At 37.3% G+C, this 25919-nt stretch overlaps 1 protein-coding gene across 1 annotated transcript in view; it reads left to right on the top strand.

Moving 5' to 3' along the window:
- The window catches only part of LOC126146553 (clavesin-2-like), an 83104-nt gene extending 58019 nt beyond the window's left edge, over positions 1-25085 (top strand). Inside the window, exons 2-8 of the mRNA XM_049915628.1 lie at positions 7371-7528; positions 12159-12250; positions 12762-12912; positions 13199-13392; positions 13501-13611; positions 14201-14345; positions 24913-25085. Coding sequence (XP_049771585.1) covers positions 7411-7528; positions 12159-12250; positions 12762-12912; positions 13199-13392; positions 13501-13611; positions 14201-14345; positions 24913-24971 — 870 coding nt within the window. The 5' untranslated portion in view covers positions 7371-7410 and the 3' untranslated portion in view covers positions 24972-25085. The remainder of the gene's footprint in view (positions 1-7370; positions 7529-12158; positions 12251-12761; positions 12913-13198; positions 13393-13500; positions 13612-14200; positions 14346-24912) is intronic.
- The last annotated feature ends 834 nt before the right edge of the window (positions 25086-25919 follow it).

The following is a 25919-nucleotide window of genomic DNA, read 5'->3' on the forward strand; positions in this document are numbered from 1 at the left end:
TTGCTGCGTAGATGTCGCAGGTATTGAGAAGGCTTCCTGTCGCCAATTTCTTCCTGTGTCAGAACCTGACGTATCCGGTCCTCTTGTGATGCGGCCACCCGTCGAATCAACTCTGATTTTAGCCTGGCATAAGCTCCAGCCTCGGGCGATGCTGTGATTATGTCCTGCACCTCGGCTGCATAACGTTGGTCGAGTTGGCTCACAATCAGCGCAAATTTAGTTGCTTCGACCGTTATTCCAGTGCAGTTAAAACTTGCCTCTGCCTGGGCGAACCAGAGTACCGGGTTGTCGGGCCAGAATGACGGCAAACAGACTGCAATCCTGGAGACGGCCTGCTGTTCGGTCATTATGTGCTCGTTACTTAAGTAGCTCACGGCTGCTTCTTCTTAATCACGTCGGTCTCTGCTTGGATCACGTCGGGGTCACCACTTGTCGGGTTCAGCTAAACTGGTGGCTGTCCGACCTTTGCTTAACGTGATTCAGAAGAATGAAGACCTTCAGTTGAGCAACAATAACTTTATTGCGAGCGCGTATCTGACGACGCCCGGCATGCATGGACCAATCGGAGCTATAAAATTTGCTTCCGGCCTATACAGAGGATCCATAATCCTCGGAAACTACACAAACATCGCGTAAGGTAATTACGACCGCACACCACTGCACTGACACACGCGCACAGCACACACACACACACACCGGCGAGCTTGAATTAGTGCGCGGCAGCGTCGCTACAAAGTCATTTCATGTACTAATCAAAAAACTAGGCACTCATCTTTTTGTGTTTCCCACGCTGGTCTCATTGTAAAATCATTGCTCAATCATTGAAAATCTAGGTGGTTATGATTCCAAGCTCGGATGCGAAGAGGCCTAGGTTTTATTTTGCTATATTCAAAAGTTTTGTAGATGCGCTTCACAAACCATTCTTGAAGATTACACTTTTGTTGGACAATGGTGATGTATAAAAAGTAATCAGCACTCCGAATTTAAGTTACACTTCCTTTTAATTGCTTTTATTGCAATATCATGTGACACACAAACATCACTTCACAATACAAAACATACTTGAAAACATCTTCCTCACAGTCACTGTTAAAGTTCACATTTTATAAGCTGACGACAATATTCGTCTTTCCAACATGACGTCCACGACTTGACGTTCTCAAGGTCCGACTCTCTAACAAGTTAACAACTAACTAACTATCGCTCACACGCCCAAAAATCCGAGTTACAAGTACGTCAAAGATCATAGTGACAAAAGAAAGAATACACATAAGAATAATATCATTGCAATATAAACATATCGATGTATCACAAATGAAATCAAATCTGAATGTTGTCTCAGAAATATGTTAAGTAGTTAACAGAAACACAGTAGAATATTACTGGTATCGATAAGTTCAGGTGAGGTGCTGTAATGGTTGCATAATTCAAGTACAATTACAAATTCATATATTATTATCTTATTTGCTGCATGAGTGGGCAAGACGACTTACATACTCAAATGTTTTTTTAATTCATTTACTTTTATTGCTAGTTATATCATAAGACATCCATGGAAATGGCTTAAGTATAACTGTTTTGATATGCTTTTGTTTACAGGACAGGTCAGATTCCGAAAATTCCTAGATAATGTAAAAACGGCATTTTATTAAGAATGATGTTACATTCATTTTAAATTTATTTATTTTCTAGATTTCTTTTATTGATGCCAGAAGGTGATTATATGATTTTATTCCCATACATTTAACACCTTTACTGTACAAGTTTGTTGAGTGGGGAACTAGTCTTAAAAAGGTTTTTGATCTTGTGCCATGATGGTGGCAATACAAGTTTGTTAATGCTTTCTGCAGTGAAATATAATATTTCTAGTACGTATTGGCAAGGAAGGAGCAATATATTCATCTTCTTAAATAGTGGTTTGTGTATTTCCCTTTGCTGTTTGAATAAAACTGTTGTGCCTACTTTCTTTTAAAGTTTTCATAACTTAACTGACTCAGAAAGTAATTCCATTATTAAGTATTGAGTGTAAAAAAAAGCATAATACATTGTTATCAGTGTAATCATGTTTCTAACATTCCCTATTGATTGTAGGACTTTACCTGGCATGTAGTATTTTTTAAAAGTAATATGTCGATCCCATCCTGGGATATGGAGGACATTTTTTTATTCATTGTAGAATTTTCATACACTTATAGAAGTGAGTTTATAACCATCAATTCTCTAGGATATACAGGATGGGTCTAAACTCTTTGTATAATTACCAATATTTATTTTTAAAAAATCTATAGAGCTTAAAAGTTTGTAGTTTGTGATAAATTAAAGAACAAATCACCAAGTTTTTATTACAATGTCAATAAACCTCAACCTGTGTACCCTTTATTGCTACGTCTAATCAATATTCAATTTGACATCACACATTTGACAACATTCTTAATATAGGCAGATAATAAACCTTCTCCTTTATACGGGACTTCAAAAAAAAAAAAAAAAAAAAAAATGTAAACGCATTATGTCTGATGATCTTGCAGGCCAGGCAGTACGACCATCATGCCCAATCCACATGTCAGGAATTGTTTCGTTAATTAAATTTCTAACATGCAATACCCAATATGGTAGTGCAATATCTTGTTGGAAAATCACATCAGGCTGAATTTCTCTCAGTTGCAATTCTGCAAATTGTTCTAGAATATCCAGATAGGTGATAGCTGTTACTCAGTTTTCAACAAAAAAGAAATAGCCAGTAACTCTATCCTGATTTAAATCCACACATTTGTTTCAAGGGAACCCCTAACATTATCTAGGGCAACTTGTGGCCCCATACCCTAACATTGTCCCAATTAACTTTACCTGGTATGTGGAAAGTAGCCTCCCCTGTAAAACAAATTCATTGAAGATACTCTTTGCTGGTGTTGATTCATACCAATATCTCCATCACAAAAGTCGCTCAATGAGTACCATCATCTGGCTGTAATGCATGTCTTATCTGGACATGGAATGCATGCAGGTGCAATCCATTGTGTGTACTCTGGTCTAGTAATCCCTAATTCAAGATATGTGTGTCAAGCAGATTTGGAGAGGCTTCGTAAGAACAACTGTTTCACAGCTCTAACACTTTTCACAGACCAAAGGCCACCATGTCTGTAGAAGAATTTCATGTGCCACACATTAAAACTTCGTAAAAACCTTTCTATAGCCAAGAATGTAGGAAATGACACATTGCTACTTACTGTAAAGAAGACATGGTAAGTTGCAGACAGGCACAATTAAAACATGCTTACACAAAGCTTTTGGCCACAGCCTTCATGATAATAGGAGAAACAGAGAAACACACATTATTCATACACAGCACACTTCAACCACAAAAGACTGTGAACTCTAATGATTATTCTTCATTTGTCATGTTCCACAAATCTGTAAGTTCTATTGTTTTGTAAAATAAATATTGATAATTGCACAAAGATTTTAGGGTGATGTTGCAATAAGCTTTTTGTGTCACCTATAAATTTTCATCATTCTTGGGCATGACAGGTCTCAAAGCTTACCAACTCATTTACATCAAAAATTTCAATTTCAGAGTCCTATCAACCCTGCTCTACCATCTGAGCACTTGCCCGCGAAAGGCAAAGATCATGAGTTTGGGTCTCAGTCCGGCACACAGTTCTAATCTGCCAGGAAGTTTCATATCAGCTCACACTCTGCTGCAAAGTGAAAATCTCATTCTGGAAACATCCCCTAAGCTGTGGCTAAGCCATGTCTCTGAAATATCCTTTTTTTTCAGGAGTGCTCGTTCTGCAAGGCTCGCAAGAGATATTCTGTAAAGTTTGGACGGTAGGAGACAAGGTACTGGCAGAAGTAAAGCTGTTACGATGGGGCATGAGTCATGCTTGGGTAGCTCAGATGGTAGAGCACTTGCCCGCGAAAGGCAAAGGTCCTGAGTTTGGGTCTCGGTCCGGCACACAGTTTTAATCTGCCAGGAAGTTTCATATCAGCGCACACTCCGCTGCAGAGTGAAAATTTCATTCTGGAACTGTAATTCTTGTTGCTCCTAAAACACTGCTTATACTACTGTTGTGCCTCTGAGAGCTTCAATACTGGCTGCTTCAGAAGGTCATCAGTCAAACAATGAAGACAATAATTTATGACATATTCCACACTAGTCATCACCAGATTTATATATCATACAATAGACCACAGCTGAATTACCACTGGGTATATGACAAAGTATTTCAATCTCTTAACAATCTAGGATTAAAAAATACTAACACTTATGATCCCATCAAACCAGTTCTAATTCAGAAGATGTTACACAAGCTGTTGTGATGTTATGACATGCAGCTGATGTTCCCACTGCTGTCGAAGTAATGTGCCATTACACAAGGTAAGGTGATGGCAGTGCAAAGAAACAGTCAAAACTGGAAATTTTGGCTTTCCAAATTGTCCCCTCCAGTAGGTTATGAATGCTTCATAGCACTGCTAGGTGAGAACCACCTGTATACAGTTGTAAGGTGTCCTAACAGTTCAGCTTCAGTCATACATTGCACCCTCTGGTTGCTACCTTGTATTTACTGCTCCCTTTGGTGGAATGATAAAACACAAGCAATCATTTGTCTTTGTGGTTGATGGTTTCATTTCCATGTCAAGCATAGACACAATATTTCACTCTCTGGAAACAAAAAGACTGCAAATACTCAAGTTAATACACTTCATAGTAAAATACAGCTACCATCTGTCTATGTATGTCCAAAAGACATGTTCTTGTGGAAATACCTCAACTTGATATCACTGTCAATGTGATGGGGCATGATGTAGGGACAAATAAGAGATTTGTTTAGTCTGGATCTTCAAGAATGGTTTCTAATTTCCATGTCTCACTCTAAACCATGATGTGCTACTGATATTATGTAAGAAATGATCAGTAACAGCTTCACAGGCCAAGAAATATTTACCTTCTTTGGTGTTAGTAAACAATCAAACAACTAGACACTGGATAAAATTGGTACTAGTGTCAGAGCTACTATAGCAACAGATGAAAACAGTTCAAGTTTCTCTCTTTTTATCCAATGTGTTTAGACAGCATCTTCAAAATTGGTTTGTAGTAGGCTTCAGTCGTAGAACAATGTTCTGATTAATTATTGACATAATGGAATAACTTGTCTCTCACATCCTGTAAACTGAATACTTTCCTTAAATTAGCATACTAGGTTATATGTGTATAATGCTTATACCTTTGATGTTGGGCTCCTAAATACAAAGCCAGATCTGAATACACACACCAGGCAGATCTAACAGAGGATATGAAGTGGAAATTTGTAATTGTAGCACAAATGGTGACTCACATGATAACATTGCAAAACTCTTGAAAAACTTGAGCTAGTGGATACTCAAAGACACATGGCAACTATCGCATGAAAGCCTACTTATAAATTTACAGAAAACAGTACTAAGTGATAAATCTAGGGGTATATAACAGTCCCTAGGTATCACTCCTATATAGTAGTGAGGACAAAATGAGATTGATAACAGAAGACAGAGATGTTTAGGCAGTCATTATTTTCTTATACCCTACACAAATATAAAGGAAATAAATCCCAATATGTGGTGAAATGGGAAGTACACTCTGCCATGAACTTCAGTGCTTTGTACAGGATAGAAGTATATGTGCATGGAAATGAGAACTTGCAGGGTAGTGCAGCGGTTAGCACTCTGGACTTGCATTCTGAAGGATGATAGTTCAAATTCACATCTGGCCATCCTGATTTAGGTTTTTCATGATTTCCCTACATTACTTAAGGCAAATGCTAGGATGGTTACTTCATAAAGGCACAGCTACTTTCCTTCTCAATGTTTCCCTAATCTGAGCTCTGTCTCTAATGACCTTGTTGTCAATGGAACATTAAACAATAATCTCCTCCTCCTCCTCCTATGTTCCAATAAGTCCCACAAGCTCTAGCAAGTTCCCTATATGAGCTATAGGCATGCTGAATGCACCAGTGATTTGGAAGTATAATGATAATGCGAATGTGGGAAATGCTGTCTTCAGTTTTATTCTGAATGTTTCCTTGAGATATTGTTAATGATGCTAATTACAATCTAGACTGATCTGCTATGAAGCAAACATTCTTGTTAATCTGTTCATATCATAAAAATGTGGCTGAATATGGAAGGATATCTGCACCATATCTCTGCTGCAAATGTTGATGGGCATCTGTAATTAGTTTTAGCACCCAAGATTAAAATTTTAAAACTTCATGGTGATCATTAAGAACTGACTTCTTTTCTACAGTTGACTGTTTGCCCACCAGTCTTTGTTCTTGCAGTTCTAACTAATGCATCTTCAGCATGAGTTTGTACTTGTTTCTGAGATCTAATGGTCTGATGCTAAAAGTTCACCTTAATGTAAGGACAGTAAGGAGCGGCATTTCATATTACTTGTTTTGTGTGAATCATGTAATCGCTATTCTATTTGCTTGGATTACTTTTGTGCAATATTTATGATACGGACACACAAAAATGCATGACAATTGCTTAAATGGATGTGACAAACTGTGTAGCTCAATAAGAAGGTTTACCATCCTAATTTGCCACCTAGTTCCCATCCCTGACCAAATGAGCTAATGACCTGATTCATCAAAAATGTGGTCTACAAATGAGTATTCACCTGTCTGTCTCCATATCCTAGAGTATTTTCAGAAATCAAACAAAAAAACTACATCACGGAAAATGATTTTGCATGGTTTTTGTAAGTAACCATTTGTTACACCCAACTCATTCCCTTCACATGTGATATCTTTGTAGTCATGAGTAGAGATCACCAAGTGGAAGCTGTGAAACTCATTTCTAGAATTTTGATAGCTTATGATTTAGTGTGACACTAAAATATTTTAAAGCACATTAACCTTTATGGGATATATAGTAAGTTTGATAGATGGATTTAAAACTTTTTGAAAAAAGAAATGCTGCATTGCTTTATACAGGATGAAATCATCAATGTAAACAGAAACAATTCTGAAAATTGTAAAAGAAGAAAATGTTTCAGAAGTGTTTTAACATGGATCTGTCAAACTAACATGCTTGTTTGCAGCCCATGTTTATATTTCACATTATTTAGTTGTCTAATCAAATGTAGTCTGGATTTTTTGCGATTTATTACAAATGCCTTGGAGCATACCATGTTCTCAGTTTACAGTATCATCCTTAAAGCTAAATGCTTGTTACTGTATGATTGTGTGGTAAAGCCTTTATTTTTCTACAGCTTTAACAAAAAATTGTCATTATTGTCTTGTGATAACTTATATGATGTAAAAAGCTACAATTTATAAAATACTCAGTAATATTTTTAATATGCAACTAATATCCCTCTTTCACGACAGTGTATGAACTTAGACAAACAACTGAAAACATTGCCTGGATATGTCCAGTTTTCACAAATCATTAGATGAGAGCTGGAAGCAACGTGCACAGCATGAGGTGTTGGAAGATCCAACAAAGGTTGAAGACAACATATATGCCTTGCGAACACTTGTTCAAGGTATGATGTATCTTACTTTTTGGGTATTATTTTTCAGATATGCAAATGAATTACCTGAATTTAAACAATATAAAGTCCACGATGGAATAACAACTACATTATGAAAAGAAAAAAGAGCAGACTGCAGCTCACCATATAGAGAAGTGTTGGGTTGCAAACATTTAAGCTTTCGGATAAAAAAAGTCCTTCATTGGAAAGAGAAAACACACACATTCCCACACACATGTTCACTACAGCACAGCCTCCCAACTCAGCACATAGCAGCCCTATCCTGTGTTAACTACATTCCTGTATGCTCTCATGGCATCACCTTTTCCACCACCCTTAACACACTATCCCACTCCCTCCCCACCCTACACCTCCTCCTTTCCCCATCACTCATCCCAGATTGCTGCTTGTGTCAGACACAGTCATGCTCTGCAGTTGGGCCACAGTGTCCAAAGACTGTGGCCATGTGTATTTGAACTATGTTTGTGTGACTGTGTGGTTTTTTCCTATTTCTGAAGAAGGGAATTTGTATCTGAAAGCTTAAATGTTCAGCATTCTTTTCATTGTGACTCAGTGCCTTCTCTATGTGGTCAGTGGCTATCTATCCTTTTCATAATATTGTTGAATTACTAGAATTAATAGACTTAGAATTATTAGAATGTTTACTTCAGTCATTCAGTATATTTTTATACAACTGGCCTTGTCAACATCTAAGGTAAATATAAATATAGCTTATGAGTAAATAAAATTTTGTGTAATTAAAGGACCATAAAGGTTAGTAGCACACTTATTGACACCTGTATGTAGATTACTGGAACACTTTTGTACACACGTACAACTTCTTAATTACAACAGTATATTAATTACATGCATTTACATATCTTTACAGTTTACCAACACTTATGACTACTTGAAGCAATGTAGGATACCAGTATACTTATTTACATGTACACTGATGAAAAAAAGGTTGCAGCACCAACAATGAGTTGTGTGACATAAACAAACATTGGTAGGTCTATTTCTACATCTGAAAGATGCTGTCTATTCAAATCTCATGCTAGTGGTGCTAGTGGTGCTAGCAATGCCTCTATGAGGATGCAAATCAGGTTTGCTTTAAATACGTGTCGTGACAGTCAAGGTAGTTACCTTTCAGACTGGATGTGATGAGTTGATGATAATCAAGAATGCCTTTAAAGTAACAAAGATGCCATTATCAACAACTCATAGAGTTTGAACAAAATCATGTAATAGGATTGCAAGAAGTAGAATGTTCCTTCTGTGATATTTTAGAAAGACTTTGCAGCAACAGAGAAGTTGCAGCATTAGAAAATTGCAGTGAAATGCAAGAAGATCTGCAGCAGATAGGCACTTGGTGCAGGGAGTGGCAACTGACGCTTAACATAGAGAATTGTAATGTATTGCGAATACATAGAAAGAAGGATCCTTTATTGTATGATTATATGATAGCGGAACAAACACTGGTAGCAGTTACTTCTCTGTGTGTGCCTACAGAACGATTTGAAGTGGAATGATCATATAAAATTAATTATTGGTAAAGCAGGTGCCAGGTTGAGTTTCATTGGGAGAGTCCTTAGAAAATGTAGTCCATCAACAAAGGAGGTGGCTTACAAAACACTTGTTCGACCTATACTTGAGTATTGCTCATCAGTGTGGGATCCGTACCAGGTCGGGTTGACAGAGGAGATAGAGAAGATCCAAAAAAGAGTGGCACATTTTGTCACAGGGTTATTTGGTAAGCATGATAACGTTATGGAGATGTTTAGCAAACTCAAGTGGCAGACTCTGCAAAAGAGGTGCTCTGCATCGTGGTGTAGCTTGCTGTCCAGGTTTTGAGAGGGTGTGTTTCTGGATGAGGTATTGAATATATTGCTTCCCCCTATTCATACCTCCCAAGGAGATCACAAATGTAAAATTAGAGAGTTTTGAGCATGCACGGAGGCTTTCCGGCAGTCATTCTTCCCGCGAACCATACGCGACTGGAACAGGAGAGGGAGGTGACAGTGGCACATAAAGTGCCCTCCGCCACACACCGTTTGGTGGCTTGCAGAGTATAAATGTAGATGTAGAATGTAGCCACTGTGTCATGTATGACTGCTGACAGCAATGGTCATGGGAATGTACAGTCACAAGAACACAGGGCTCCAGACTGCCTTGTGACACTACCATAGAGTTCAGTATATGACTCTTGTGCATCAAAATGCATCTGCAGTAGCAATATGAGCAGTAGTTGGCAGTACAGTGACGCAATGAGCTGTTACAAACTGATTACTTCAAGGAAGCTCCAAGCCAGACACACTGTAGGACATATTCCACTGACCCCAAATCACTGCCATTTGTGACTTCAGTGGTGTCATGCAAGAGCTCATTGGAGGGCAGAGTGGAGGTCTGTCATGTTTTCTGATGAAAGCTGTCCTGCCTTGGTACCAATGACGGCAGTGGTTTGCTTAGAAGGAGGCCAGTTGGGGACCTACAACAAACTGTCTGCATGCTAGACACACTGGACTTACACTTGGAGTTATGGTCTGGAGTCCAATTTTGTGTAACAACAGGAACACTCTCTTGGCTATCCCACAGAGCCAGACTGCAAATATGTTTGTCAATCTGGTAATTCGACTTGTTGTGATGCCATTCATGAATAGCATTTCAGGGACTGCTTTCCAACAGGATAACACTTGCCCACAAGCTGCTGTTGTAACCCAACAAGCTCTGCAGAATGTTGACATGTTCCCTTGGCTTTCTCAATCACCAGATCTGTCTCCAATTGAGTACATATGGGACATCATCAGAGGACAACTCCAGTGGCATTCACAACCAGCATTACACATCCCTGTATTGACCAACATAATGGGCATGGGCATGGGCATGGAACTCCATCCCACAAACTGACATCCTTCGCCTACCTCTACAAAACAATGGTACATGTTTTCATGCTTGCATTCAACATTTTGATGGTTACCTCTACAAAACAATGCATACATGTTTTCATGCTTGCATTCAACATTTTGGTGGTTACACCAGTTATTAATGTACCAGCGTTTCACATTTGCAACGGCTTATCTCATGCTTATGTTAACCTGTGATTGTGCAATATCAGTCACTTAAATATGTTACCTAGACAAATCTATTCCCAGAATTTCATTACTCTGAATTAATTACTTCTTGATGTTGTGAATTTTTTTCCATCAGTGAATATAAAAAAACATCACATTTCAAAAGCTTCTATTCGCTTCTTCTCTGAACTGCTTATTGCCCATATTGCACTTCTGTGCAAGGCCAGCCCCCAGACAAATTCCTTGAGAAAAGTCTTCCTAACACTTAAATATATTAATCAATGCCTCCTTTTCAGAGATACTTTTCTTACCATTGCCATTGCCTCTCTACTTCAGCCACCATCTGTTCTTTTACTGCCTAAATAGCAAAACTCATTTACTGCTTGTAGCATCTCATTTCCTAGTATAAATCCCTCACCACTACCTGTTAAAATTTAGGTACATCCCATTGGCCTAGTTTTGATTTTTTTGTTGTTTCTCTCACAGCCTCCTTTCAGGGCACCATCTATTTCATTCAACTTCTTCCATATTCTTTGCTGTCTCTGACAGAACTACAGTGTCACTGGCAGACATCAAAGTTTTCATTTCTTCTCCCTGAAATTTGATGCCTTCTCCAAAGTATTCTTTGGTTTCGTTTACTGCTTTTTTTATTGTACAGTTTGAATAACATTGGGGATAGGCTACAACCCTGTTTCATTCTCTTCTCTACCACAGTTTCCCTTTCTGCAATACACTGTGATATCTCATAGTCTGTACAGGTGAGGTGTGGCTGAGCCAGCTATCAATTGACTCCATTACCATCATTGTTCACTAGCTTTCTGCCTATAACTTTCATCACTCCTAAAGCCTACAGGGAAGCAATGAAACATTCTCAAGACTTCTATTTCAGTCAGCTGTTTTCCCTGTAATTTTGTGTTTTTTAATATATCCCCAAAAAAAGGAAGTTCACGTCTTCACAGCCAGTAGATAACAATTCCATTAGAGGTTGTGCTCAAGATCAGATAGAACAAGGATGGGAAAGGATATTGGATGTGACCTTTGCAAAGTAGGCATCCTATCATTTATCGTAATCTTCGAGGGAAATCATGGAAAACCAGATGTTGGATAGCCACATAGTGACTATTAGACTGCCCCTTCTGAATGTGATTTCAGTGCCTTAGCCACTGCTCCACCTCACTCTATGAATACATAACAGGAATTCTACTTGCCATTCATCATCTGATAATCATTGTCTACTCGATTAGAGAGACAAACTTTGGTAGTTTATGGCTTCATGATTTTTTAATATGTAACAAAGATTGTGGGTGACAATTGTATATTAAAAAATCAGTCAGTGTCATTTGTTTGTTGGCATAATTTTGCAAAATATGGGCACTCTCAAAAGTTATTGAAAGGAAAAAGTTTTGTGACTTGTTCACCTTTTAGGACAGTGCATTTTCAGGGCCCACTTCTTGGACATATTATTTCTTATCATAATATAGTCACAAAATTATACATTTGTGTTTTTGTGTGCTAAAATTACAAGATCTATTCATTTCAAAAAATAAAGAAAGTGTTTTGGCAATTTTCAGGTGAAAAAGGGCTATATTCAAGAACTGATGACATATTCCTTTTAGCTTTCTTAAGAGCAAGAAAACACAATGTGAATGAAGCATTCAAATTGGTAAGATTGCGGAATTGTACCAGCATGCTAATTTTCTTCCATTGTAAGTTTCAACAAAATACTGTAGTTCTCTTTACCCCTGTACATAGGTAAAGAATATGTATATAGCTAAGTAAGTCTAACAGCAGATGTAGTATTGAAATGGCATTGATATTTGGTTTGTTCACAACAGTGGGTACTTGCATAAATGAAGCATTTTTATATATATGTGTAATAGTATTCCATTTCACTGGCATGTTATGTATTCATCGCATCACCTCTTTACATTCAATTAGTGATGCTAGTTTTGAAACTTTTTCTTTTCTTGAAATTTTTCTTCTACTTTTATTGAAAAATCTAGCACCTTAATATTCACATGAAACACAGTGTGTTTCTGATCTTTCTTGTGAATCTCAATTCACTTGGATCTTGTGAGTAATTATGATGAAGAAAGTAAATAAATATTTGAGATTGTCGAACTGATCTTTCCTGTTACACCCCTGTTTTAACAACGTTTCTGGTCTGCCTTCAGCTCAAAAACTTTTACAAAATTAAAAAGGCACATCCAAAACAACTTGAATGCTGTCTTCCATCAGAAAAAGGATATGTTTATGACATGGATGTAATGACAGTGCTAGACCAAAAAGATAATGATGGAAGGATTGTAGTTATCATGAGATTTGGTAAGTGTCATTTTTAAAAGATCAATAACTGCATTTATGTATTGTTGATATAGTTGTACTTAAATATTTTGACACATTGAAAATTCAATTATTTACTGATTCTGAATCTCCTGCATGAGCACAGACATTTATTTAATGTCTTTTAAGGTAAGTATTTTTCACATAACATAACTCCTTATGTGACTGATTATAATACTTTCTTAAGTACACATACTATTAACTCTTCAGATTAGGTGTAATAGAATTGTTTTTTATTACCAAGATTAATTAAATGACAGCCTTTCAGAAAAAGTGGATTTCAAAAAGATTGTTGTAGAAGAATGCTTCCGGTTGACAGCAACAGTGCTTTCATTTTGCTGTGAAGATCCTCATGTTCAGATTTCTGGTGCAGTATTTATTGTGGATATGACAGGGTATGGACTCCAACATTTCCTAGTTGCAACACCATCAAACTTATCACTTTTTGTTAAAATGTTCCAGGTAAAAATCAGCATTCCATTACTGCATCTAATATTATGCCATGTATGCTTATGAAAGAAATATGTTTGTGTGTAGTAATATTTTATGTATGAAAATATGGATTTGCAGGATAGCTTCCCTTTGAGGCTCAAGGGTATCCATGTTGTAAATGCACCATCACTTTTTAGCACAGTGTTTGCACTTTGTAAACCATTTTTGAAAGAAAAGCTGAGAAGAAGAGTGAGTATTGTATCAAGATAATATGGGTATAATCTGAAATCGCAACCTTTCTTAGAGACTTTCTTTATTTTAGTGTAGCAACATATTATAATAAGACCATAAATACTTCAGGATTAAAGGAGACCAATCACTAAAATCCTGTGTTGTCAATAGGCACACACAAAAGAAATAAAACTCGCTACCTTTTGAAGTTTTCCTTTGCACACAAATGGCATAAACAAGCCTATGCCCATACGTGGTGCCAGCTAGACTAGCAGTGCCAGTGCTATTGTTTGGTAGGTGGACTGATCACAGTGTGTGTGTGTGTGTGTGTGTGTGTGTGTGTGTGTGTGTGTGTGCGCGTGAGGGAGAGAGAGAAGAGAGAGCTCATCAAAGGATAACTTCAAAAGCTAGCAAGTTTTCTTTCATTTGTGTGTGTCTACCAACAACTCCACACCTCTGCTTTTTGGTGAGCAGCCTCCCTTAATCCTCAAGTATTTAGACTCCACAATAACTTTTCTACAATGTTTATAATAAGACTACATTATGGTTGTAATATGTATATGAAGATGTAAATGTTAGACCTGTTTCTAATGACTAAATTTTTCAGATTCATATTCATGGTAAAAACATGTCTTCCCTGCATGACTATGTGCCTTTTGAGATACTGCCAAAGCAGTTAGGAGGAATGCTTCCTGATTTCAATTTCAGTTCATTCAGAACCAAAATTCAACATAATGAAAACATGATCAAAGGTAATATATTCATAGTTTGGTGTTAATCAGTGCTGTTTCTAAGAACTGTTATATTTAAATTTTTCATGAAGCATGCATACAACAAAGTAACCAAGAAAATTTTGCAAAAACTAAGCCATTGATTGGAAATCTAACTTAATATGTTGTAGGCAAAATTCAACAGTGGGAAATCCAGCAGGAAATGTAATAATATTGTGAAAAGGCTAGTTGCTACTCACCATTTAGCGGAGATGCTGCGGCACAGATAGGCACAACAAAAAGACTGTCACAAAATGAGCTTTGGGTTGACCAACAAGGCCCTCATCAGACACACACACACACACACACACACACACACACACACACACACACACAAATACTCATGCAAATGCATATGTTTTAGTATTGCTTATACTGAGTGTTTCTGTAATGATACAAACTATCAAGTAAATTAAAAACAAAGGTTCCATGACTTACCAAACGGGAGAGCGCTGGTAGATAGACACAATATAAAAACACACAAACACACACGCAAAATTTCAAGCTTTCGCAACCAACGGTTGCTTTGTCAGGAAAGAGGGAAGGAGAGGGAAAGACGAAAGGATGTGCGTTTTAAGGGAGAGGGTAAGGAGTCATTCCGATCCCGGGAGCGGAAAGACTTACCTTAGGGGGAAAAAAGGATGGGTATACACTCGCACACACACACATATCCATCCACACATATACAGACACAAGCAGACATATTTAAAGGCAAAGAGTTTGGGGAGAGATGTCAGTGGAGGTGGAAGTGCAGAGGCAAAGATGTTGTTGAATGACAGATGAGGTATGAGTGGCGGCAACTTGAAATTAGCGGAGATTGAGGCCTGGTGGATAATGGGAAGAGAGGATATATTGAAGGGCAAGTTCCCATCTCTGGAGTCTGGATAGGTTGGTTTAGTGGGAAACATGCCTTGGTGCACGGCCAGCACATCTTGGCACAGTGTTACACCATCCGGGTTATCTGGATACTTCCCACTAAACCAACCTATCCGAACTCCAGAGATGGGAACTTGCCCTTCAATATATCCTCTCTTCCCATTATCCACCAGGCCTCAATCTCCGCTAATTTCAAGTTGCCGCCACTCATACCCCATCTGTCATTCAACAACATCTTTGCCTCTGCACTTCCACCTCCACTGACATCTCTCCCCAAACTCTTTGCCTTTAAATATGTCTGCTTGTGTCTGTATATGTGTGGATGGATATGTGTGTGTGTGCGAGTGTATACCCATCCTTTTTTCCCCCTAAGGTAAGTCTTTCCGCTCCCGGGATCGGAATGACTCCTTACCCTCTCCCTTAAAACGCACATCCTTTCATCTTTCCCTCTCCTTCCCTCTTTCCTGACGAAGCAACCGTTGGTTGCGAAAGCTTGAAATTTTGTGTGTGTATTTGTGTGCTTTTTTATTGTGTCTATCTACCAGCGCTTTCCCGTTTCGTAAGTCATGGAATCTTTGTTTTTAATATATTTTTCCCATGTGGAATGTTTCCTTCTATTTTATTTAAACTATCAAGTATGTTAGAAAAGGACAAATGTATCACTTTGAGAAAGGGAGCCCTGGTTTTTAAATGATTTAGTCAATATTTATGGGTGAAAAATAAGAAAACTGTTGGTCTGCTCATGACAAATTTTGTAATACTTTTATTTGTTTACTTGACCTGCGTAAAGTGCTGCGTTGAAAATGTTTTTAAATCGATACCCCCTGTTTCAATAAAGGCAACACTAGTGTGCAAAGTTGTGTTGTACCCATTCAAAAAACCCTGGAGTTGTCAAATAGTGTCACAGGGAATTAGAATTCATATCAGAAGAGACTGATCAGTCTCAGCACGTGTTTCATATGCAAGATCTTTCAAATTACCCACCTAGAAAAAATAAAATAAGCTCAGATCATATGACCACACTGACAAAGAATGTAAGGCCTCCTCTTCCTACACAACCTTCAGGGTACACCTGATGCAGGTGTTCATGAATGACGTGGGAAAAGTGAGCTTGAGCTCCATCATGTTGGAACCACCTAAGTTTATGAAAATCAAGCGGAATTTCTTCCAACAGTCTGGGTAATATGTTACTCAAAAACACAAATATACAGTGAAGTTAGCTGCCTGTCCCCTCCCCTGCTGCATATTTATATGATTACATGTTGGTCAAGTTTGCCTGTTTGCCTACTCTGCAATGTCAGGAATAACATATATCATAAGTCAATTTATTGCAGTGTACAAACAACAGCTCATAAGTTCTCATTTACCAATGGCAGGGTTGTCCCACAACACTTTTGGCTTCACATATTTTGACTCAGTCTTTTCCAGACCACAGTTCCTTATCTCAAATCAATATATTTGCCCTTTTCCATCATCCCAAGCAGCCTACACCTTATCCCACCTCTTAAACTCACTGCAAACATTCAGAATGAGAACCATGGATATCCTTTAACTAACGTCGTGCAGTCTATTTGACCTTGCGCTTTGTGTAATTTTTTCTGCAATTACTTTCCTTGCATATTCCCAACATTTTCCATTTCACAGCTTTTTAAAAAATAGGGCAGAACCTAGTAATTCTACAGATAAAGGATCTGATGCAAGTAGCAGACAACATGTGAACCCTACAGACCAAAACTTTGAGGAAACTGTGAGCAGACAGTTGGAGGAATCAGATGATAGTGACTGTGATGATAATCCTGAAGAAACTGAACACACTGTGAGTGAGCATGACACTCTGCCAGAACAAAGTGCAACAGAAAATTACTCTGATGAAAGCAGTGAAAGTAGGGATCCATGAGATGAGCAACAGAGATGCCATTACTTCTATGGCAAGAATCAGTACAAATGAACCAAAGCACCTCCAATCTGAACTGTTAGAACTCCTTGCCATGACATCATCATGAAATTTCCATCCACCACATTGACTACAGGAGATCCAAAAGACCCATTTTTATTATGGCATCTCTATTTTGATGACAAAGTTCTCGATCACATCCTACTTCGGACAAATGCTAAAATAAATAGTGTAAGGCAGAAGTACTCTGACAAAGGCAAAGCTGAACTTCAAAATCTGGATTTGGATAAACTTTTGGCTTTTTAAGGACTTCGGATATATTCTTCTGTCTTTAAATCCAACCACGAAAATGTAAATTGTATATTTGCAACTGATGGTTTAGGTCAAAAAATTTTCAACTGTGTCATGTCTAGGAACTGTTTCTTAATGTTGTTGAACTGCTTACGGTTTGATGACTTTTGAGCTAGAAAAGAGAGTCTCAAAGTTGACAAAATGGCAACAGCCTCTTTTCCCTTTAAAAAAATTGTGGAAAATTCCCAAAAATATTTCAATTTAGGCACATGTACTACTGTAGATGAGCAACTAATTTCCTTCTGTGGTAAATGCTCGCTACATGCCAAAGAAGACTGATAAATAACGTTTAAAAATACTGTCTTTGTGTGATGCAAGGACCAGTTACTTTATAATGGGTATATGTACACTGGAAAAGGCTCTGATGGTGATACTTTGCCAGACAATTATAAGAAACTGATGATACCAATGCAGTCTCTGCTGCGGTTGTGTAAAACAATGTATGGCAGTAATCGCTACATTACTGCTGACAGTTGGTTCAGCTCAATACAGGCTGTAGAAGAGTTAAGGAAAAGGAGATTGACTTTTGTTGGAACTCTAAAAAAGAATAAGGAAGAGATTCTGCAAGCCTTCCAACCAAATAATCATAGGCCAGTTAGTTTGTCTTTGTACTGTTTTACGTGAGACACCAATCTGTTGTCACACGTGCCAAAGACAAACAAAGCAATTCTTCTTGTCTCTTCCATGCATCATAGCCCCACTGAGGATTTGACTTCTCAGAAACCATAAATAATGTCATACTACAACGCCACAAAAGGAGATGTTGATGAACTGGACAAAATGTGTTCCACAAACTCCTGCAGTCGAAGAATTCGAAGTTGGTCAATATGTTTATTCTACCATTTATTGGACATCAGCACAGTAAATGCATATGTTCTTCAGAAGAGTGGATCAGATGAAGCTCCTGTCAACAAATGTATCTTCCTGAAAGAGCTGGCCGATAGTCTTGCGCTGAAACATATGCAAAAGTGAGCTCAGAACCCATGATTTCCGCCGGAGTTATGGCTAATGACCCGCTAGATTTTAGGCCCCAATGCTCCAACAGAAGAAGCAGAATTAGGTACTAGGAATAGGAAAATGTGCATAATCTGCCCAGCCAGCAAGAAAAGTAAGTCTTCGCATGTTTGCTACATATGCAAGAGACCAATATGCATGCAGTGCTGTTTCCAGGTCTGCAAGCACTGTTGCAAAAAATTATGATTTGGAGGGCTCTGATTTTTCATGAGCTATTTTTTCAGGTTAAAAACATTACATCTTTTGTTCGATTAGTTCTTCAAGAAGAAATAAATCTATCTACACATTAATTTCATTATTAGCTTATGAAAAACATGTAAATGTATTAGTTTACAAGATGTGCAGTAAACATATCTGAATGCCAGTGTATCATTAATTATTTAATGTTAATGTTCTGTATTTTCATATTTGTTTACAATGTATGTACATTCTGCTATATGCAAAACAGAGAATTTCAAAGAGATTCAAATTGTTAATATTGCACCCAATTATAATTAAGAGGTCAGATTGACTGCACCATGATGTTAGTGTCACATGTTAGCCACTATGTTATTTAAAGGATATGAATGAATGCATTACAGTGGCACATTAGAGTTTCTCACCCTTCCTCAAATACCTCTCTTGTCTTTGTGCAGTGAGATGGACAACTAGGACTCTATACCAACTATTTCCTATTCACCTTCTGTCTTTTGGAGCCGTACAACTGGCAACATGATCTTCACAGCACTAGCAATACAGTGGATTGTTGTTGTTCCATCTCAGCTGTGACTGGTGTGATGACCATCACACTTGGCACAGGTTTCCTGCCTCCAGCTGTATCTGCTTACATGGGCAAAGCCTCGGTGTCTACAGCAGTTAGTTCAGTGGCAGCTAAAGATCTGGAGGCAATAGCCCAGGAATGTTCTGAGCTGGAGTATTATCTTGAATCTATGGTGGTCTCTGTAGAGTTTATCACCAGTAAATAAGGTGGTAGCCTTGCACTGTCACCCCAATGGCACATCACCCACTTTGACAATGAGGTAATTTGGAAATCCTTCCCTGACGGCAAGGCCTAATATGCCTCCTCATAAGGATCTGCAACTACTAGGTCAGAGGCAAGTGACTTCACCAACTCAGAGACTCACTTGTTAGTAGTATGCATCTTGATGTCATCACCATTAATGCAGTCCACCTTTAATTAATTGTAAAAAATGGATTTCAGTTCATTTAAAAGAAAGTTGCATCCTGACATTCAAACTATGATGTTGTAGTTTTGATGCATCTACAAAACTGTTTTCAACAATAGACCAAATTCTGTGAGAGAGAAGTAGATTACATAAAATGGGAAAGGACTAAATGATAGCTCTAGAACAGGTATTGTCTAGAAAGTTTCTGCTTAACATTGTCTAATTCTGTTTCAAAGTTAAAAACTTAAGTAATGTGTCAGGTTGTTTAATGAATAGCTGAAAATCATTAGCTGTAGCCCTGTTTGTTTTAACTATTACTATTAACTTCTATACACTCCCACTTTTATGACACAAGCTGATCATGGCAAAATCTAACAATCTAATTGTAAGAGTATCAGTGTTTTTATATTTCTATTTCCAGTTAATGTATGTGATCATTTCTGATTTAACTACACTCTTTGGAGTGGTTCACAGTTCCTGAATAACAGTATAAACTGTAATATGAAATCACTATCTCATATGGCCATAGCAACAAAAAATAAAACACTAAAACCATGCTTAATTGCTGTAAAAACTGATTGCACCACATCTATAACATTGTTACATGAGTACAATTCATTGAGTGATAAGTCATTCATTGCTCTAACCCACAAATTTCACACAGAAACACAATACATAGACTGACTGCGCAATTTTGTGCTCTCGGGTGTAATCCATCACTGGCAATTTTTGATTCCCTAAACCAACAATGTAGATGCTGCTGTTTACAATTTCATAGTTACAAAACTATAATATTAGTGCATTTGCAGTTATAACAGTATTATCATACATGTACCTAGGACGTTAAATCATCAGTTATCATAAAACTAATGTTTGTGTGTAACCTAATGAATTATTGTGATTTATTTTGATTGTTTCTATGGCAGTGAATGTTTTCATCTATCAAACAATCTCCATTAATCTATTCTTTACCTCAAACTATCTGCCTCTACAAATTATGTGAGCATTATCTTTCATAAATTATGTTTTCATTTTCAAAAACTAAATTATCTTTCATGAATCATTTTGATTTTCTCCCACAAACAAACTTCACCACTCAAGTTATTTAGCATAGCAGATAGAAGAAATAACATGAAAAATTGTTAGACAACAATCTACAGAAATCAGATTTAATAGTTCCTTGGTTGTTGCCTTTCACTGAACAAGGATTTTTAGCCAGATACCTGGCTTAAGGTTCTACGTTAAAATGGTCAAGTGTGCAAACTATGACAGAATAATAGAGAAAGAACACAACTGTGAGGAATGTCAGCCTTATTTTCATAATTTAATGTAATTGGATAGATAAAAAAATCTACTCACCAAGCAGCGGCAGGAGAACAAACACATAAAAAAAGGTTTTACTTATGCAAGTTCTCTGAGCGAGTGGCACCTTCTTCCAGCAGAAGAGTTGATAGTGAGGGGAGAGGCAAACGATGAGGACTGGAGAGGTTTAGGAAAAAGGGTACAGTTTGGAAAAATCACCCAGAACCCCTGGTCAGGGGAGACTTACCAAACAGGATGAGAAGGAAAGACTGATTGTTGGGGACTGCACTAGACAATATTTTAAAACCTGAGAGCTTAAAGGTGGATGATGGGGTAATATCCAAGACAGAAATTACTGCTAAAACATTGTGCATGAGTTAATAAGAGTGAAAAAACTAAGTGCATTGTATGTAACAGGGGTGGGAGGGGGATAGCAAAAAATTGACAGGTCAGAAAATGAAAGATATAGAAAACTAAACTGGAATGAAGAAAGGAGTAGTTATTATGAAGAAATGCTGAGACAGAAGAAATTAATGTAAATTAAGGCCAAGTGGGTATCAAGAACCAAGAACGTGGTGTTGTGACAGTTCCCACATGTGTAGTTCTGAGAAACTGGTTTTTGGGGGGAAGAATCTAGATGCTGCATGTGATGAAACAGGCACTGAGATCATGACTGTCATGTTGCAAAGCATGTTCTACAACAGGATATTGTGTGTTGTTGGTATACTCCCTCTGTTTATGCTCATTCATCCCAGCTGATAGTTTGAAGGTAGTCATGTCAATGTAAGAGGCCGAACAGTGTTTACATAACAGCTGGTATATGACTTGTCATTTTGCAGATGGCTCTCCCTTTGATGGTATATGTTACAGGGATTACAGGGGTGGTATGAATGGTGATAGAACGATGCGTAGAGCAAGTCTTGCAGTTTCTTCACTCTTATTAACTCATTCATGACGTTTTATCAGTAATCTTTGCCTTGGATATTACTCTGTCTGCCACCTTTAATCTCCCAGGTTTTAAAATCTCATCCAGTGCAGTCCCCAACAATCAGTCTCCTTCTTACCCTGTCTGGTAAGTCTCCCATGACCCAGGGTTCTGGACGACTTTTCTGAACTCTACCCCTTTTCCTAAATCTCCCCGCTCCTTTTCCTCCACCCCTCTCCCTTCCCTTTCAACCCTTCTGCCAGAAGAAGGTGCCACTGGCTCTGATAGCTTGCATAAATAAAACCTTTTTTATGTGTGAGTTCTCCTGTCACCACTTGGTGAGCAGATATTTTTTAAGTATCCAATTACTTTATATTGACAAAAAGGATTATTTTCATATTGGATGTTGTGATACAATATCCATGAATATGATGCTCTTCACTTCTGACTGGATGCAAATATTATTCCTACCACAATATAATACTAAAAAAAGAACAGTTAATATTTAAACTTAAACACGACTGGAAACTTCAGTTCACAGAAGTAATTTTAGGACTAGATGAGAAGGCTAAGGTGGATTTCAGCTGTCCAAATCAGTGAAAATATTCAGCAAATAGTGTGAATCTGAAAGTTCCAGTCTAGCACTTTAAATAGCTTCAGTACTCTGGAAAATGTGGATAAAACATAAAGACAACTAAACAACTTTAGAAGCAGTCTGACAATATCCGGCATATACAGGATGTAGGTGGTGCAAGGTAAGGCTAGAAAGGAAAGTGTTAATAAGATCAAGAAAGTCTTATTACAGGGGAGGAGACTAACGGAATTGGTACAAAACTCTTCAATAAATGGTTACCAGGTCACTACTATTGTGGAGCCACTTGCTGGGCTTAATCATGCCACCTGTAATTTTGGTCTTTGGAGAATGATTTTGGAAAAGAAGATCATGTAATAGTGGTAGGAGGTGTAGGCGACAATTCGGGCTGCAATTTCATTCACACAATTGATGATGGCATCAGGCACATTGCTGAGAATGCTCCTGACACTAGTGTGAAGTTGTTGTCACTCTGAGAGGTACGTTAAGCTCTACAGAAGGCATTCTGTGGATTGTGTGATTGCAGAGTTTGGAAAATTCCTTAAAACAGTAGGGGCTTTATATATCATAGACACCATGATTTGAATCTAAATACTTCTGGTAAGAGGCTGTTGGAAGCATCCAGTCAAATTAAAGTGGTGTCCACCTTATCCATGTTTTCTTTAGACCTTTTTAGGTCATTTTTAGCATAAATTCTCCCAAAAGATACCCAAAAGATAGATCTGTAGAATGAATACAGCTGCAGTTGGAACAGCTACTAGAAAAATAAAATTCTGCTGCTTTTAGAAAGCCTTGGAACTTCAGAAACGTTCATTTACTAACTTACACAAAACCTCAAAGCCCCATTAATAAACAGAATTAACTCCTATAACTAACATACTGAAATGTGAAAAGGCAGATGGAATATCTCCAGATATGATGCATTTATCAGAACATCACTGAAATTGAACAGTTTGTATTGAGTGAAATAAGCTAATATTGTAATGTGGTGAAACAAGCAAAGGGAAAGGGTTAATTGTTACAGGTACAAAAAAGGGAGAAGGAAAAGACTAAGTCACTGGTTGTGTGGTTCATCAGCTGTTTGCTGAACAGCTCTTCAAATGTGGTGACTCACTAATGAATCAGGAAACATAAAACTTGTTGTACTGACATTTACAGGCCACCAGCAGCACGTACTTTAAGCTTCATAAAACTGATAGAGATAGTTTTAATAAGGTTATGCGGATTTAACTCAAGACTCATTATTTGTGGAGATTTTTATGTCAATTTGCAGTAATATTGATCTGACTGAGCACTTCTAAAGTTGTCAGTGTCCAGTTTTGGATTATTTGCCTCAACTAAGTTGCCAGTAAGTGTTGATGGACATAGTGAAACACCCACGATGATTAGTTTTTAGATCTCTGTACCTCTGGTGATTATGGTGTAACAATTATAGTTAGCAGTTTACAGTAAATACTACAATAGACAGATATCAAAGTAAAAGTACACAACACAGTCCTAGCATTGTGAACTATCAGTTCATTTCTTGAGGAGGAGAGGTGGATTGATTGCAGAAGAGTGAGAAGAAAGGGCAGAACACTCATACTGGAGGATGAAGTGGCCCATCTGCAGTGAGGATAAGGATGGACAGATGTGAATCGGCAGTCATCAGTGAGAGTAGATCAGTTAGCACAGTACCAGCTTCAGTCCAGAGAAGATGGAATGAGAAGTAAAGATAGATTGAAAGGGAGATAACTGTATGCATTAAGAACAGAGTGGGCTAAAAATGACGAAGAGATAAGGAAGGAGAATATAGATGAAAAAGTAAAAGTGCTAAATAAATAATTAAATGAAACAAATAAGTAAACAGAGATTGAAGCCACATGGATTGAGAGATAGAGGGATCTGTTGTAATGACATTTCTCAACTATACAGTTTAGAGAAGCTAGAATTATAGGGGAGAATTAAGATACTTTCGTTCATGAAGCAGCTCCACAGTTCAGCATATTAGTCCTAGCAGCATGCTCTGTATTGGATTGTTGTGTTTGCCCCTGGCAAGTCTGGTGGTGAGTATTCAGTCAGGTGGACACCTGGTTGGTGATAATGGCCACATAAAATCTTCCTTTTCAGGAAATTTTGTTAGTGTGACTTCTGTATCATTCCTGCAGAAAAAATTATTCTCAAATTTATTTATACTTCTGGATTAAAGTTGGTCTTTACGGTCCACCATCGTATTTACTTTTGTTTAACAGTTTTTTTTTTACTCCTCATAAAGATATTCAACTTTTTGTCTATATTTTTTAGTTATTTAATATTTTTAACATTATTTGAGATTCAAATCATTTAAAATATTGCTTAATTTTCCTGAACATTTTATTATGTATCAATTTGCTCAGACATCTAAATGTTTTATGAATAATGAAAAACTAATGTTCAGAACTTTTTTTCAGCATGGAACAAATATGGATATGGTATGAAACCCCAAGACAGTTTCAAAAGTGGAATTTGAAAATGAATGTCAAGGTTTAGCTGACTATTTCTAACATACATGTCCTTGGGTGGTAAGAGAAATTGTTATGTAAACAATTGTATAAAAAGTCAGTAAAATACAATACAGAATTCTAGTACTATGTTATTCCATGACAAAAAACAGAAACATTTTTGCAATGAGTAACCATAATATCATTGAAATAGTGCAGAAGTGTATCCCCTAGAAACAAAGTACCTTGAACATTATTCTTGAACAAAGTAAATTGAACATTATTCTCAAACAAAGTATCTTGAACATTATTCTATTACAGATTCTTAGTCATTTTATATTAGAATAAGAAACTGAAAGTCTCATGCCAGAGTGTATAAAGTATATTCATGTATAAAGTATATTAATTTTGTCTCAGATAATCTATAAGAGTTAATCTGAGAGACCATGTACACCTGCTGTCTGTGTCATCGTATATTTTTTAAGTCTGCTTTCTTTCCTTAGTATTGCCTATATCATTATTTTCTTCCAAACTATCATCATACTTTTCTGACAGTTTTAATAATGTCCACATACACACAATTCATGTTCAGCAGCTTCCAACATGGATGAGTACTTTCCATAATATGGAATTCTTACACACAGTAAACACAATGAATATGTGGTGATATAAACATAGAATTCTCCACTGAGAAGAGGCATAAGTGCAAATTGTAAGAGTTAACAACACATGTTAGCAAGAAACAATAGCAGATGTTCCAACTAGAATCATATTCCCAATTTATCACCAATTCTATGCTGTTCACCATGGATGGCTGGATAAACTGTGTCAATACTAGAATGATATTACCACAATAAAATGAATATAATACTGCAGTTTAAACTATAATACCAAAATGGATGCTATAAAACATATTATTTTTAAGAACTAGATTACAGCATACTTTACAATAATGACACAACTATAAAATCAGTCCT

This window comes from Schistocerca cancellata, chromosome 2, assembly GCF_023864275.1.
Source record: "Schistocerca cancellata isolate TAMUIC-IGC-003103 chromosome 2, iqSchCanc2.1, whole genome shotgun sequence".
Taxonomy (NCBI): Eukaryota; Metazoa; Arthropoda; class Insecta; order Orthoptera; family Acrididae; genus Schistocerca; species Schistocerca cancellata.